This window comes from Phalacrocorax carbo, chromosome 1, assembly GCF_963921805.1.
Source record: "Phalacrocorax carbo chromosome 1, bPhaCar2.1, whole genome shotgun sequence".
In the NCBI taxonomy this organism is placed as follows: Eukaryota; Metazoa; Chordata; class Aves; order Suliformes; family Phalacrocoracidae; genus Phalacrocorax; species Phalacrocorax carbo.
Window position 1 is genome coordinate 39,009,802 of NC_087513.1, and position 16,495 is coordinate 39,026,296.

The 16,495-nt window shown below is 41.5% G+C and overlaps 1 protein-coding gene across 1 annotated transcript in view; it reads left to right on the forward strand.

Annotated features, from left to right (window-relative positions):
- The first annotated feature begins 1,487 nt into the window (after positions 1 to 1,487).
- The window catches only part of CAND1 (cullin associated and neddylation dissociated 1), a 29,098-nt gene continuing 14,090 nt past the window's right edge, over positions 1,488 to 16,495 (forward strand). The window contains exons 1-2 of the mRNA XM_064449113.1: positions 1,488 to 1,791; positions 5,756 to 5,899. Of these exons, the coding sequence (XP_064305183.1) occupies positions 1,724 to 1,791; positions 5,756 to 5,899 (212 nt within the window). The 5' untranslated portion in view covers positions 1,488 to 1,723. The remainder of the gene's footprint in view (positions 1,792 to 5,755; positions 5,900 to 16,495) is intronic.

A 16,495-nucleotide genomic window follows, 5' to 3' on the forward strand; every position in this document is an offset into this window, starting at 1 on the left:
CTGATGGGACACCCACCACCCCTCCTGACTACTCCCATCTTCCTTACTCCATCCCTACATCGCACCCCATTGCAATACCACTAATCCAACACCACGCTGCCCAGCTCCTTCTTAGCCGTCCATTGTTTTGTTGCACAGCGCTAACCTACCACTGAACTTCTCTGGGGAACAAGACCAGTACATGTTAAGCTCTCTCTCCAACACAGCTGCCAGACATTTAACAGCGTGAGTCTCTTCCAAAATAGCTGCTTGTACACTGTAGCTGGGTGACAGGCCACAGCGGTGACACGATTTCTCTCTCCCAAGTGAGCAAAGAGTACATCTTTCCATCAGCTGCTGTGCAAGGCTGCCTGCAAGCTGCATGTAATAAATGGCTATTTTAAAGAAATTTCCTTTTTAGTTCAAGTCTTTTTTTTAATATACATAAAACACTCAAAAAGCACTTCTTTAGGAGTTTTGCTGTACGCACATGTAACTGAGGATTAAGGCTACTTAACGTTCCTGTATTTTAATATGAAACCTGAAAGAAGGTGCAACATATGGAAGTATTTTCCCAGTTCTACTGCTCCGTGTCACCTACCCATGCATAGGCAGATCACGGGTTAGGCCCAGAGTAGTGATGAGATTGATGTGAACAGTAATTGAGGCACGCAAAAAAAAAAATTCTCTTAAGAGATGCCCATTGGCTTCCAAGACCTTTTAAAACAGTGACACCACATTTTCAAGCTGCTTTCTGCAAACCAAGTCCAGAACAGAAGCATGCCTTTATTTACCACAAAAATTAATTTTCACACCACCACTTTTCACTTCCATCTGACATTTTTCAGAGCATGCTCAGCTACGAGGGGAGCCATTGCACATGCACGAGAGGGCCTGGAACAGAAGCTGCAGCCCTGCAACCCCAGGACACATCGTGGATTTGTAATGGCCGCAGTACCAGAAGCCCCACGCAGGCACCGGCAGGCGCTCAGAGACTTGGCGAACCCTTTTTGAAGTGGGCAGCGTCTAGGCTGGAGGGATTTGTCTAGGACCCTTCCCAGCCAGCTCCCCCTCCACCAGAGCCCAAGGCCGACGAGCCTTTCTCTCAGGGACACCAAAAGCCGCCGCGCCCCGCCCAGCACCACAGCGAGGCTCCGCATCCCAGCGGCCAAAGCGCCGCGGGGGCCCCGCGCTCCCTGTGAACTACAAATCCCGCCGTGCACCGCCAATAGCCCCGGGCGCGGCGCGGGCGCGGTGCACGCCGGGAAGCGTAGTCCGCCACTGCATTGCCGCCGCCACCGCCGCCTCCTCCTCCTCCCTAGCCGCCCCCCTCGCCGCTCTTCAACGGCGGCCTAAACTTCCCGCGCACGCTCTGCGCCACGTACGCTCTGGCGTCACACTGCCGCGGGCACCTCCCGCCCGCTGGCAGAGCCAATCAGGGCCGCCGGCAGCGCCGGGGGGGGGGGGGGCCCTCTCGACCTTTGACCCGGCGCCGAGCGCGAGCGGCTGCTCGCCCGCCCCGCCCGTCCCTCCCACTGTGTCAGCCGCAGCCGCAGGAGGCGGCGGAGCGCTCGTCTCCCCTCGCCGCCCTCGCCCCCGCCGCTGGCACCGGCTCCCCGAGCACCGACCCCAGCAGCGGGCGAAGTGGAGCCGGCCAGGCCGGGAAGACGCCGCCTCCTCCTCCTCCTCCTTCTCTCCTCCTCCTCTCCCTGCCCCCCCGCCGGCCCCGGCCGGGTCCGTCAACATGGCGAGCGCCTCGTACCACATCTCCAACCTGCTGGAGAAAATGACATCCAGCGACAAGGATTTCAGGTGGGAGCCGCCGCCGCAGGCCCCGCGCCGCCCGGCACGGCCCGGCCCGGCCCTGCCCCCGCGTCCGCCTCCGCGCCGGCCCCGGGCCTGGCGCCGCGGCTGTCAGGGCGGCCCGGCAGGTGCCGGCGGCGGGGAGGCCTGCGGGGCCCGGTGCGGCAGGCCCGGCCTGTGCCCGCCGCGGTACTTCTCCGGGTGGGAGAGGGCCTCCCCCCCCGTCCCCGGGCTTCCCCTGCGGGGCTGGGCGCGAATCTGCTGCTAGCCCGGGAAGAGAGTTCCCGCGGAGGCGAGCGGCTCTTCCCGCCGCCTGGGGAGGACGAGGCGCGGCAGTGCCCGAAAAGCCGCGGCCTGCAGGCGTGGTGGGTAGAGATCCCGGGCAGCCGGGGGGCGCCGGCCCGAGCCGCCGTCAGGTTTGTTGACCTGTGTGGGGCCAGGCGAGGGAGGCGGCCGGCCGCCCCATTTCCGTCCTCGCAAATGCTCAAAAGCCCAATGGACAAAGCCCTGAGCAGCCTGCTGGAAGTGATCCTGCTTTAACCTGGGGGGGATTGGACGAGATGACCTCCCCGGGTTCCTTCCCAACCTCAAAAAAAGAGGATCCTGTGATTCTGCAAATAGGAGCAGGGAAGGGCCACCCAGCTTGAACATCCTAAGCTCATATGCTTCCTGGATGCTGCATCTTGTAGACAGAGAGGGGTTTTGTGCTCCTCGCATAATTTGGTACTGCCTCTGAAAGTCTGCGTATCCAGAGAGAGAAGGCCAATTAAGCCGTATGGGGACAGGACTGGTATATGTCATTTTGAGCTTAGGATCTGTCACAAGAGCACTACTTCTTACTGGATCATTTGCTTGCTTTGTAATAAATGAATAGCAGATAAAATGCAAACACCTGACTAATCAAAAAATGAAATGGTATAAGTAAGCTATTAAAAACCTGCAGAGGTGCTACATTTACACAGTAGTTCAAGCAAAGCAGTAGGTTAAAAGTAGTTACGTTGTATTGTATGCAACCAGAAATTCATGTTTCAAGCCTTTATTTGTCAAAGAGGGTACGTGGGAATACAGACAGGGAGAAGGCATAAAATACACGTGGGTTTTGTTGCTCTGCTGCAGCATTACAGTGATTAGTTTATAGTTACAGAACGCGTTGACATCCAAACAAGTCTCTTGCTTATATATTAAAATCTAAAGGAAAACAGAGGTGATGATTAAATAACCATAGAGTTGGATTTTGATTAATCTTGATTGCTTTTGACAGACTGTGCACACTGGGCACAGATGTGATAAATTTATGGGGTTTTTATGTCCATTTCTTTCACATTTCAGTAGCATGATATTACCTGGAGAGTTTAGGCTAGAAATTTTGGAATTAGAGAGAAATATTGAGTAGTCTAAAAAGAGACAGTCCAGAATTACCCGGTTTACTTAAATTTTACTAAAAATAGATGCAAACGTTTTTCCCTCTACAAGTTACTGAAGGTTTTTGTATTTTTTCACGCTAATTTATATCTGTGATTAAGTGAGCTTTCCATTTTGTCCTTCTGGGGTGGATGACTTACAAAAAAGTCTAAAGGATTTGCGACTAAATACTGATTTTGATGAGTTTAAAACTTTCTGCATAAAAGATGTAGGCTATACTGGTAAAATGCAGTTGTAGCAAGTACTTTTTTCCCCAGCTGCATGTAGTTAAAACTTGTTTTGTAGTTGCTTTAGGAGGGAGCTTTGAACAACTTTGGAATTCTTGAATATTAAAAAAGTTATTCTGAGCAATGATAGACCTCTACAAACTGGCTGTTATGCAATTACATATTTTACGAAACTTTGTGTGCCATGTATTCGCATAATGGATAAAATGGTATTTAGTACCAGGAATTGTAAGTACATTTATTCTTAGATCACGTATATATGAAGAGAGACAGCGTAGTTAACTTGTAGATAGCATGGAGCTGAGTGTAACCCAGAGTTCAGGTAAACACTTTACTGTAAAATTTAGTCCTTTGTTTTTTGGATAAACTGACTTGTCCGATGCAAATGTTTGTAACATTTATTGTCTGGAAACTCAAACTTAAATTCTAAAAATGGGCAGTAATGTAAGGTGGCAGTTTACTGTGTGGCTGTGGGAGAAGTAGTGTCCTCACTGGAGGAGGAGAATGACTATTCTTGAGTACAGGGTATGAAGAGCTGCTGACATGCTGCTGCTTTGCACCAGGTAAAGTTTTGATGTGCCTGAGGAGGAAGCAGTTGTGACTAAAGGCCACATCTAAACTACTCAAAACCAAGTTTCTAAATACCAGCTACTTTAAAGTTGCCATGCCTCCCCACAAAGTTGTGGGGTTTGGGTTGGGTTTCTTTTTTAATGGAGGAGTCTGCCAGGAGGACTCCTCAGTTGTTGAGTGCAGAAGCTGCTGATGCACTGAGGATGCACAAGCTCTGCTTAGTTTAGGAGCTTGTCACAAGCTGGCGATGAGTGCCTGTGAACTCGTAAGGCTAGGAAATGGGAGCTATCGACCAAGGAAGTGAGGGGAGGCTATTAAGAAGATTTAAGAAAAGGAGGTAAATATAGCAGTAACATGGAGACAGTTTGGGAATGTTCTAGTACTGCGTGACTTCATGTATATCCTTATTCCCATCCAATCTGCCCATCACCTTTACTTACCAAGTAGCTTTTTTCCTTGCTGCGCTTAAAAGCTGATGCCATTTGCATTCAGCATCTGTTTATAAGCACATCTGGTTCCTGTCAGATTACAGCCTTGCTTCAGTGGGACTGTTGGAGTGAATGAAAAATGAGTGGGGTCTTATCTTAGAAACACCTTGAGACTAGTAGACTGGAATTACTGTATTAAAAGACAGGACAAGTTGCGGTCCATTATGTGAAGGCAGGCATCTGGCATTTGTGATGCATACTAAGATTATGCAGAGTCTTGGCTTACATTTTCAATATAGAAGTATCTAGCGTGTCAGGCTGTAAAGATAACCTTCCAAGTATGACCTGAGCTCAAGTGATGTCTGCTTGAGGCTGATGTGCCTGAAGTCCAAATGTCAACCTTAACTGTTTAATTACAAACCATTTTTGTCTGGGGCTTTGAATGGGGGTTGGGATTGGTACTGAAGCCCATGGGATTCGTAATTGAGTAATACATCTGTATTACTTCTGGGAAGGGAGGACGCTTACAAAAGAACAGATTGGAAAACAGACTTCAGAAGGAAAAGAAACAAAAGGCATAAAAGCAATATTTTTGGAAAGTAATTTGTCAGTATGTTCTTGTATTCGTGGATATGACAGTGTTATTGAATAGTAAATTAATTGATATGAAAGATTATTTTATTTGCTTGATCTCTGAAGAGATCTTGGTCCTTGGTCTTTAACATGGCTCTCTGGATGGAGGGCTGGATCTGTTGTCTGGACTATAAACAAACTAGTCTGTACAGGGCAAGAAAATGAAAAACACGTAAAATGTAGCTTCACTTTTATTTCTCCATTAATGTTTGACTTTTGTGAATTAGGGAGAATGTTTGAAAAATTGTATTCTTCTTGCTTAAAAGTTGTTTTAAAATAACCTCAGCAGAGATTAATTATTTTTAACAAACTTTAAAAACGCCTTTTTTTTTTTTTTTTTTACAGCATCAGCATAGCTAATGAAAGGATTACTTAAAATCCAGGAAAGTGTCAGTTTTCCTTTGTGGAGATAATTTGGAATATAATGTAAACAGTGGAAGTAAAACATGTAGATATTCTCATCAGGGAAGGATGGTGATCTAAACAGAAGTTATTGTCATTTTTTTATTACAATTTTTCTCCTTTTTTTCTATAACTAAAATAAATGCTACTTGCATTACAAAAGAGGTAACAGTAATTTAACGTTAAATGTGATTTATTTGATAACAAATGGTAGAAACTGAATCTTGAATCTTGAGCACTGTGAATATCCTGTATCCTTTTAGCAATAATTAACTGACTATCTTTTGTCAGGTTTATGGCTACTAATGACTTGATGACAGAACTACAGAAGGATTCTATCAAGCTGGATGATGACAGTGAAAGAAAAGTGGTGAAGATGATCTTGAAATTACTGGAAGATAAAAATGGTGAGGTGCAAAACTTAGCTGTCAAATGGTAGGTATTCTTCTTCTGTGGTGCAAAGAATTGTTTAATGACTGAACAACATAAAGCACCTTTGAAAAACTTAAAAGACCACTGCTATGCAAAATAATTGTGAAATTGGTGTCCACAAAGGAACCCTTGTACTTGTAGGCTACCTGCCTTAGTTTTATAAGCAACTACAATTATCTTTTGTTGACATTGTGGATTAACATTTGGGGTTTCAGGTGACAAATAGCACATGCAGTCCTTGCTGAAAGTATATGAATGACATGCTTGTTCTTTGGTGATAATTCTTGAATGCTGCATAGATTTAAAAAGCTTATAATTCATTGGTAGTCGTCACATTGATACTTGGCTGTGAGATGGTAGATGATGTGTAGGGGAAAAAGTGTAGTATTGAAGTAGTTTTCAAGCAGAGATAAAAATATAAAAAGGGAAATATATGGTCTTGGTTATCAAATATGGAACTCACCTCTTCACTAACATTCAGAATACTGCATTAACGGTTTTACATGCTTTACAGGAACTATAAATGTTTTGTGGGGTCAGGGTGCAGTTACTTACATTTCAGAGACTTCTGTTGCTTCAGTACCCTCTCTTCCTCACTTTATTTAGCTTTACGTGTGGTGTGGCTTTTCCGGAGCACCCTTTGAAGAGTTGCTATTATGACTTACTTCTTGTTCTTGGCCCTTCTGACTTTTTGTGCCCTTTAAGGAGGGCCTCTGTTAAGAAGCTTCTAGTGTTCCTGAGAATGTTTCCTGTTCGTGAGCTCAGGGTTTTTTTTTAAATATTCCATTTATGCTATATTCTGTGAGGCATGGATTGAAGTAAACTTGCTACACAAGAGCTTGGGACAACTTTGAACAGAAGTTTCACATTATGACTAGCTGAGTTAGTTTGTTTCAGCTTGTTATTCTTTATAGTTTGCCCTATCAGACTAGCAAAGCAGAAAATTAAAGCCCGTGTGTACATCTGCTTATGTACTTAGAAGCAGTTCTTGCTTCAGCTTCTGAAATATTTTAAGTGATGGTACCCAAAACCTTGCACAGAGAAATTAGTGTAGGAATAGCAAGTTTCAAGCCAAAGCTGAATATTAGCAGTACAGTAATATAATTGTCACTACTTTTTCACTACTCTGACCAGGGTTGCGGTGTTGTTAAATGTGCCTTTCCTTTCCTCCTCCTTTTTTTAACAAACATACAAAATGTCCTTTTTTTTAATTCAAACTCCTGAAATGTCAAAGTTCCTTGTGGTACAGCTTAAGTGCTGTGGCTTTGAAACAGTTTGCTTATACTCAATCAGAAGAGTAGATTATTATGAAACTTGGCTCAGGCTTAGATTGTCTTTGTGTGAAATAGCATTTTATGGAAAAGTTACGTTGCAGCATACATGCAGTACTCATCTTTAGCGTACATCCTAAAGTTATCCTGAAGTTTAGATTAATGCACATAGACACAGCTCATATATCACAATCTTTAATGGCAGTGTTAGAATTTTGGACCTAAAGTACAAGTACCGTTTAAATAAAATTTGAAGGAAAGAGTGCAAAGGGAAGAGAATGAGAAAACAGATGGCTGCCTGTGTATGCATGTATGTGCATGCCCTGTTGTTATTAACCATTCTTCTATTTTTAAAGTTTACTTTGGCAAACTGATAAAGTTCTTGGGTTTAATTAAAATGACAGGATCTTTTAGAAGTTCGGAGTCTTTTCGAGAAATACAAATAATATTAAAGAACAGTGTTAAATTTACTGTATTGGGACAAGAAACACGATGGAAAAGTTTTCAGGTAAATTGTGAACACTCATCTAGAATGTGTACATTCTTGAACATACCAAGTTTTTTTTTTGGCATCACAGTCACTTGCAGATAGGCTTTGAGGACAAAAAGAACCACCCTAGAAGAGTTCTCTCTTCATAAGGCAGCTTATGCTGATGGTATTGTTCCATGACAATTTTAAGCCAGTCTAAGCTAATACTGCTGCTGCTCTGCTGTTCTCACCCTCCTTGTCCCTTTTCTTGCGCTGTTGCTTACCTGATTTTGTTGTAGACTGGTTTGGGGACTTAGGTTTTTCTCGCTTAGTGCTCTCCTCCTGCAATCTCATGAGCATTGGTAGAAACAGGAGTGGGGGTGAAGGAGGGGGAGAGGTTGAATGCTATTAAGCTGTTGTTTTTCTAAGGCAGTTCAAGCTGAACTAAAATGTTCTTCTACAAGACTGGGTGTAAGTCCAATTCATTGGGAGGTTAAATTCAGCCAGCAAATTTTTCTTGACTTTTTTGTTTTTTAAATACTATGTCGTGGCGTTCTTTGCTTGTGTATTTCTCTTATGGATTTGCTGGCACTTTCAGCTGAGGAAAGCATAAACTGTTTTTAGATCTCTGTTAATTTAAATGCTCTGGTGAACTTTAGAGACTATCAGCAGGAACTTTCATCAGGCTGGTACTTGATGACCCATGTAGGTATAGATTACCTCTCCCAGAGAAAGGATTTAAGACAACCCTATGTACTTTTGAATCTGTATTTGAGACAGATTTTTTTTTTCCCTTGAGGAAGGGAGCAGTTTGTTAGGGGAGCTTCCTCTACAGGTAGATCAATGGAAACACCCTGAATGGCAAAGGTATTGACCACTCCTTGAGCAGGTAAGAATCTCTTTCAGGAGGATCACTCTTTCAAGGTCTGATTCTTGATGTCACTGAAAAGAGCAGATTTAAAACATCCTGGAGCAGCCTTAATGCAGCATTTATTTTTAGGCAAGCATAGCAACAAGTAAGCAGTGTTCCTGGTTTTGCCTTATCTGCTGCTTGCTTTTACATTTGGGTAGGAAGGGCTTTATTAGTTAAAATGCTGATGAACTTGTTTATTATCTCTTCGAAACACACTAGTGATTCTTGATCCTTTCAGTTACATTACACTATTTTTGGACAGGATAAAACATGTTGTCCTTTGGTTAGCAGAAGTCAGGTTAAGAGTTCATGGATGTTTGGGTAGCTACCTTGCAAGACGATTGTGCAGTTCATTTCTAAATACAGATGAAAATTAATGAGCTGCCTTAGTACTCTTCTAGTAAAAGTCAACCTGCTCTAAGCTTTGACCCTACAGAAGGGAAAGGAATGTAGTTGTCAAACTGTTATTGCAGGAGTAGATGCAAACTAGGTCAGTAACTGCAGGTTGCTCACCTTCTTTTTCTTAAGAGCATGTACAATTTTAAATGTATTCTTGTTGTCTATATTTTTTTCTGGAGGAGTTGTTTTTTGCTTCATCTGATTGACTGACTGTACAACAGCCTATGACTGTGTAGAAACTGATACTGGACATTCCTAGAGCATAGTCTTAGTTTAAAGCTGTTCGTGTAGTCCAGCATGATATCCTGTGTACCTTCTGGCAGTAGTAGTTATACCGCCTGTAGCTCTATCCGAGATTATGTGCGTCTGGATTAGAGAAGCAGTATGGTTTATGTAAGCATAGGTATTGTGTTGGATGGACTGTTTGTTCCTCATTGCTGGTAATACTGGTAATGTTGGCCCAAATTGCACATTGTTTCGTATGTTCAGTGTTGCAGTTTAAGGATGAACTGCTTCTCATTTTGAGCAGTTATCTACAGTTTGATATTCTGCCGTTTAAACCTATTCTTACAAAATTCTATTGTTTCACACTGAAATATTTCCTGAAACCTGTAAAATCCAAACATGCATATATATATACACACACACACAGATGGGGGAAAAAAAAAAAGGTGGGATTAAAGTAGTTTCTCCGCATTTATCAGCGTGACTTCTCTGGGCAGTAGTTCAATATAGGGAACCCTGCCTGATGCTGTGAGCGTGAGTCATTAATGTGAACAGGATGGTGCACATATTGGCTGTTGTGTGGCTGATCCGGTTCAGCAGCTTTAAAGCGTTTTGGATGCTGTGGTAATAAATTGCTGCACATCATGCTATACTGGGGATTTGAATAAATTTTTTTTCCCATTTGTGAATTTTAACTCTTCCCTGTAAGTAAATGTGCTTATTTGATAGCTGTTAAAATATGCCAGTTTGAGACTATGATTGATTATGAGTTGGTGTCCCTCTTCCTAATAAGGAGCTGCACTGTGAACACCTTTATTTTCAAATATATGTAACTTAAAGGAGACAGGGTGTTATAGTCGCTGTTTATTTCCATAGGCAGCTGTATGAGCTTTTGACTTTAAGAGAAACTCTATGCAAATTATTGGCTAGTGAAAGGGAAGAGATCAAAGAGCACTTAAAACCTGAAACTGCCTTAAAATGAGTAAAATACATGCTTAAGTGCAAAAGCTTTGTATTCAGACCTAATTTTATAAAAGAAGGTTATAGTTTATTTTCAACCTCTGATAAGCTTAGTTTGTAATCTGGGACTAATAATAATGTCTGTAAGTGATATCTACTGATTTTAAAGGTCAGAAAAGCTCGAGGCAGTCTTTTTTTAAAAATTTACTTCATAATTGGTTATGTCAGCTTCATTGAACTAATAGGCTGAATGAAAAGGACTGAAAACACTAATTCAGGTAAAATCTTGTTTAACACTTTCTAGAAACTGTAATTTCAAGTGTTTGTGTGAATGACACTGTCATTTCAGTGGTTTGGTCATCTTTAAAATGTTGGCAAAAAACTGTTTCCTAAACTTAATTGAGATGAACCTAATTGACCAGCCTTTGCTGTGATCATTTTAGTTACTCTTAGGTTACGCTTGAAAAGTAAACATATTTAAACCAGAAGAATTTAGTAGTTGTTCAATAGATTAGATTAAAAAAAATCCTTACCATCATTTCAGATGTTTTCACTTCTGGAACAACTGTTTTTGGTGGACATCCACTTCTGGTCTGTCAAAGACGATGTATAAAAGGATGGTGTCAGCTGCAGATCTCTAGGGTGTGGATGATATATTTTTATAGACCTGCACAATTCATTGCAAACTGCAAAAAGAGAAGATGTGACCTTTCTGGCAGTGAAAGGAGAGATGACATTGCCACCTGGAATCTCACCAACCAGATAGTAAACTCACTTGCTACTGATAAAAAGCAGACTTTCAGGACTGCTGTTCTGAAGGTTTGCCATATTTCTGAAAGGATACTGTTCCTCAGTTTTATGTGAATATGCTTCCATAATTGTACATGTGCTTGTTCCTGCTTCCTAGTGCTTCTATTTACAGTACTTCTGTTGGAGCATGCAGTGTTGCAGGTGTGAAATGGTTTCTATGGATTCTGCACTTGCACCTTTCTATACTGTAGTCTCTTGCCTAAAATGCACAGGGAGTTTCTTGGGACTACTGTGGATGATCATCATACCTTGGAATGTGATTGTTTGTGTTCTAGGTGATTTGTGCTTCCATCGCTTGCAAAACAGTTTACTATGTGCCAAGGGTAGACAAGTGAAATGTTGCTGTGAGTAGCTGCTGACTGACAGTGGTGTGTTTTTGAAGAGAAATGAGTGATGTGTCAATGAAACACTGAAGGGAAAGCCTGGCTGAAGAGTGAGATCAAGTTGTGGAGAAAGCTGTGAGCTTTTTGAGCAACTGGAGAAAATGTTTCACCTTCTAGGAATGCAGTCAGGAATGTCTTGATGTATTTGAGTCTGGGAGATAATTCTTGGTAATCTGTGTGTTAGCAAAAGCTTATGTACAAATTTATCATGAATTTATCTGTTGGACGAAAAAGATATTTACCTGTATCAGTGTCCAAAAGTTATTTTAATAAGATTGCAGTATTAATTTAACATGATAGAAGCAATAAAATGACCAGGTTAGATTGTGGATAAGGTCCTCTAAAACCCTACTTTTAGGTTTTTAGTAGCTTTGGAGGTGGTTTGATGGACGCTAAAGATTCCAGTACGGTGCCTTTTTCCTAAATTAAAGGGCAGTGTCAAGTTAGGGCCTGAGGTTTGGCTGCTTTTAACAGAGAGTGCTGTCAGAGCTATTCATTTCTGCAGGAGTAGGTGTACTTATGAAGCAAGTGAGAAACCATTCCATTACATCTTTGTTTCTGTGTACTTGAAGGGCTTCTTTTTATGCCTTTCAACAGATACGAGTCAGTATCTCAGTAGTTCTCTTGAGATTATCTGTGTGCTTTATCTTCTAGAAGTGTTGCACCAAAGTTGTTTTTGTGTATTTATTTTTAAGATACCTGCATATATCTGTAAAATACTCTGCAAAAATGAGTGAATTGCAGTCTTTCTGAATTTGATGCATTATGACTGCCCCAGTGCCACAATCTCAGGTGTCTGAGGCCTAATTTAACTAATGTCAAATTAGTTCCAAGTTTTGTGCATTAACAAAACTAAGCTGATGTGATACTACAGTGCATGGTTTCGGTAAATATGTTTTACCTTTGCTTTTTTTTAAATTCCAAAATTGCCAGTATTTTCAGCGGGTTTTACCACATGAGTAGGGTGATGGTGGGTTAGGAGAGAAGGAAACTGAGCAGATTACAGTGGGAAGGCATGGAAAGCAGTAGGTGTGATTGTCTTGGGAATTGCATATTCCCAGGTGTTCACTAAGTGCTGTGCCTTGAGTGCAAACACTGTTCTGAGTCCACAGGGGTATGCAGGTATCTTAAAACATTATGAGCACGGCCATTGAAGGAGAAGCTCCCAAGTTTGCCTAACATGGTGACAGACCACTAATGCCAAAACTTTGAACCTTACTCGGCTTACTTACCACTTTTGTAAGCCACGCTTGGTGCTTGAACGCAGGGGATTCCTTTATATAATAGATAAATCTCCTTTGTCCATCTTCTTCTGTCTGACCTTCTTGTTTGCTGCCCTTTGCTTCTGTTGGGCATTTTTAATGATGATTAGCTCTTGCCACTGAATTCTTGAACCTGGGAAAGAAGGGTAGCAGCAAGTGGGGTACATACAACAGGTTTTGGGATGGAAGATGTATTTTGGTTTCATCCTACCTAGCCATGTCTGCTAGCTGTTTGAGAGGGAAGGCAATAGATCTCAGCCCTTTGAATCCAGCTGGAATTACCGGCTTACAGTCTTCTGAATCTGAGCCTAGTCTTCCATTCTACACTGTTACACAGGTGTAACAGTTTAGTTTGAGCTGTTGGAACACTGTCTTGTTGTTTTTTTTTTTCTCAAGAGTGGAGAAAATGGGTGACCAGATCGGGTGGAACAATGATTTTTTTGAGGGTCTACAGTTGTCCTGTGGTGTGAGCTATGTGGTGGAGAGGAATGGCTTTGGAATGACCGAGAGGACTTCTAAGGCAGGAAGCATAAAAGGTGTGGGGAACTCTGAGCGTTTGGGAGCCTTTGTAGCAGGAGGAATGGAAAACTTGATGCTCTGAGACTGAAGAGAAGACTGAGTTTCAGAGGAACTTGGAACATGTGGGTTTGGATTTACTGTGTAGGTGCTTCTAAACTGTGTTTGACCAGATCGTTCCTCCTTTTTTCCCCATGCACACTTGAAAGGATAGCTGCTCTGACTGAAAGTGGGGATTGCTGAAATGACTTGTTCAAAATGAACAAATTGTCACGTTTGACTATACATTCAGAAGTTAATTCACTATGATCCAAGGTGCCAAGCCACATGGAAAAAAATGGTGAGATACATACAAAGCATGTATAGGTCAACAGTAGAAGTAATGTAAGATGGCATTTCCTTCTTAACAGCACTTTGGAATTAAGCTACACATCCTCAGATCTCCACTGCTACAGCGATGCAGGAATTTGTCTTCCTCCCTCCCCCAAGCAGCACCAGCAAGGTAGTAAACATGTGGGGTTCCTTTGCTGTCATTCTTGGCAAATATGGTACTTAGCTCCTAAATTAACTTCAGTGCCTTTATGCTGAATGTCATAGCCTCCAGCCTTTCCGTCTGAATAGTGGTCTGTGACCTGTGTGTTCCCTCACAGCTGCCTGGCTGACAGTTTTATTAGCTAGTAGTGAACCCAGGGTCCAGCTGTGTTCTTGGAGAGTTAGACTTAAACTCCAGAGCCATTTCCAGTAAAACAAGAAAAAATGTTCTGCTTGTCCTCTTATACAGTGTGTCCTTGTGTCTCAATACATATAAATTAAGACAGGAACCCTCCTTTAGACTGTAAAGACTCAAGTGATTTTTCTGTCTTAAAACACTTGTGGGTTTCTGTGGTACAATAATGTGGTAATTAGATGATTTAAGTACTAAGTGTAGGGTAAGTTTTTTGCCTGAGTGGTATAATGGGATTTGGATTTTGGACTTCTACTTTCAGAATAATAGTCTTCACTGAGAGCTTAGCATCTTGCTAGCTTGGACAGAATTTCTACTTGCTTATAGATGATTTGATTGACCCCCACCTTCCCTCCCCCCCACCCCCCAGTTTGTGCAGTTGACTTAATGCCTGTACTTTTTTAATGTGAAACTTGCTCTTAATTCAGAAAAACTTTTAAAAATTTATGAAATAAAAAGTTTTTTTCCCCCCATTGTAATAACTAAGGTCTGAAGGGAAGTACTTTGCATCCAGATAGTTTCTTTCCAGTAATCTGATACAATTAGAATATGATGTTTTGAATTTACTAATTTTACTAGAGCTGCATACTTATGTTTGTTAATCAGGGTTTAGCTCTGTACCATGATCTGGCAACTCCATTATTACATTGTACAATCAAACATAAGAAGTTGGAAGTTCTCTTCCCACCTTCTTCCTAGTGTCTTGAGCTTGTTTTGTTTTTGTAAATGCTTTGAAAGGCTAGTTTTGGGAGGGAGAAAAAATATTTGCCCTTGTGTATCAAATTGACTTGTGGCTGAACTGTTTTAAAAGTTTGGTAATTGCTATTTGTTTCAAATAAATGAATTTAAGTGCAAATTAATGTATTTTCAAATATTACTATATTCAAAGCATGGGAAAACAGTCCATCTTTGGACAGCATACTCCCTTTACACTTGACAAGGGGTTAAACTAGACAAATACTTCTCATTGAAAGTTGTTTTATTGTGAATTATGTTAATCTATTTTACAAATAATTCCATCATCTGCTTGTGAAGCTTTTGCTTACTTCTAATGTTTCAATAAGGTCATCACCATATGGTCCTAAATCATTGCAGTCTCAAAAGTGAACAGTGGTATATATCTGAAAATTTAAACTTTGGTCTCTTGATCTTAGTCTTGTTTTGGTAACAAGTTTGTTCATTTTTCCTCTAGCGTTTCAGTTTGACTTCAGCTCTGCAAAATTAGTGTTTATTAACCCTATAGACATCATTTTAGTCTGTTAGCTTTGCTAGAATCAACTTTAATGAAAAGCAAATCTATACGGTATTTCAGTGTGGAAAAAACCCTAAAGTTTATATGGAGGCATTGCATTTTAATGTAGTCCTAATACAATCAGTTTGTGATTGGCTTTAAGATTCTCCTTTTTTCTGCATTTGTTCGTACATTGATATCCACATATTTCAGTTTTGTAGTTCTGATTTATGGAGAGGTTCTGTGGACATTGTGTACAATGTTGAAGGGCAAATACAAAACTTGGACCCTCCCTTGTAAGCCACAGAAACATCCATGATTTCTGCTTGGCTCTGTCAGTTGCGATAGGAGATGTGGCCTCTAATCTCAGTGCTTGAAACCACTTCAGTGCTCTCTGTCCTCAGAGTGCAAATCTGATGGAACCATGGCGCGGGCTCGCTTTGACTCCTGTACTGCAAGTTGGGCCCTGACTTTCACAAAAACAGAAACAAAACTTAAGCTTTTGAAAAATATTTCCTAAAAAATATCAACCTTATGCGTGCCTTTCCACTCTTCAAAATCTTAACCACATTGTTTCAATACAAAGGGCTCACTTAAAATCCTCACACTTCACTGCTCATCAAAGTTGACACTGAGAACATGCATGTGAAATCTCTTGAAAATCTTCTGTGCTTTCCCAATGTGGCTGAAGTTGAATTTGATGGTGATGTGTACAGCTTGAGGTGCTGTTGAGAATCAGGCTGTAGGATTTCCTTGGTGAGACGTCTGGAGCAGCGACAAAATGACTAGGGTATGGTCTGTGCACAAGATCAAGACAGAATGCTATACATTATCCCTTTGATTCAGATGGAAGAGAGAATAAATAGTAGTTTTCTGGAGATATGTCTGTGTTTCTGTTCATTCTGCTGGTGGGCTACACTCCCAGTTCACGATTCCCATGTATTCTGTTGATGGATCTCGCTACTCCTGTCTCCATTCCTGTCTCAAACTGTTGGTTTTTCTCCTGCCTGACTGTTGCGCACAGCTCCTCTCCTGCCTTCACTTCTGTCAGGGTCAGTGCAGAACCTAAGCTTGGCAGAACTTTAGCTCCATGTCACATCTCACCTCTAGTGTTGATGTCTCAGTAAGCACACTTTCTTGATTGGATAGTAATATTATGGATGCCACCACAGAGAATTAAATAGAGAATAGCAGGCAAGATCAACATACAGAGAACAGAACTTATAAAACAAGGCAGCTATGTCTTTCAGAGTAGGTTCTGTATGCATGGGTCAACTAATGTTTTTTGATGGAATATGGTAGGAGTGTCTATAGCAAGCTTCTAACACTTTTTTTCCCCAGGATTTGATGTGTTTGTTAACGTACTATGTTTGAGGGAGTTGAATTAGATTAAAATATTTGGTAATCTAAAGTCTTTCAGAACTAATTTCCCATTT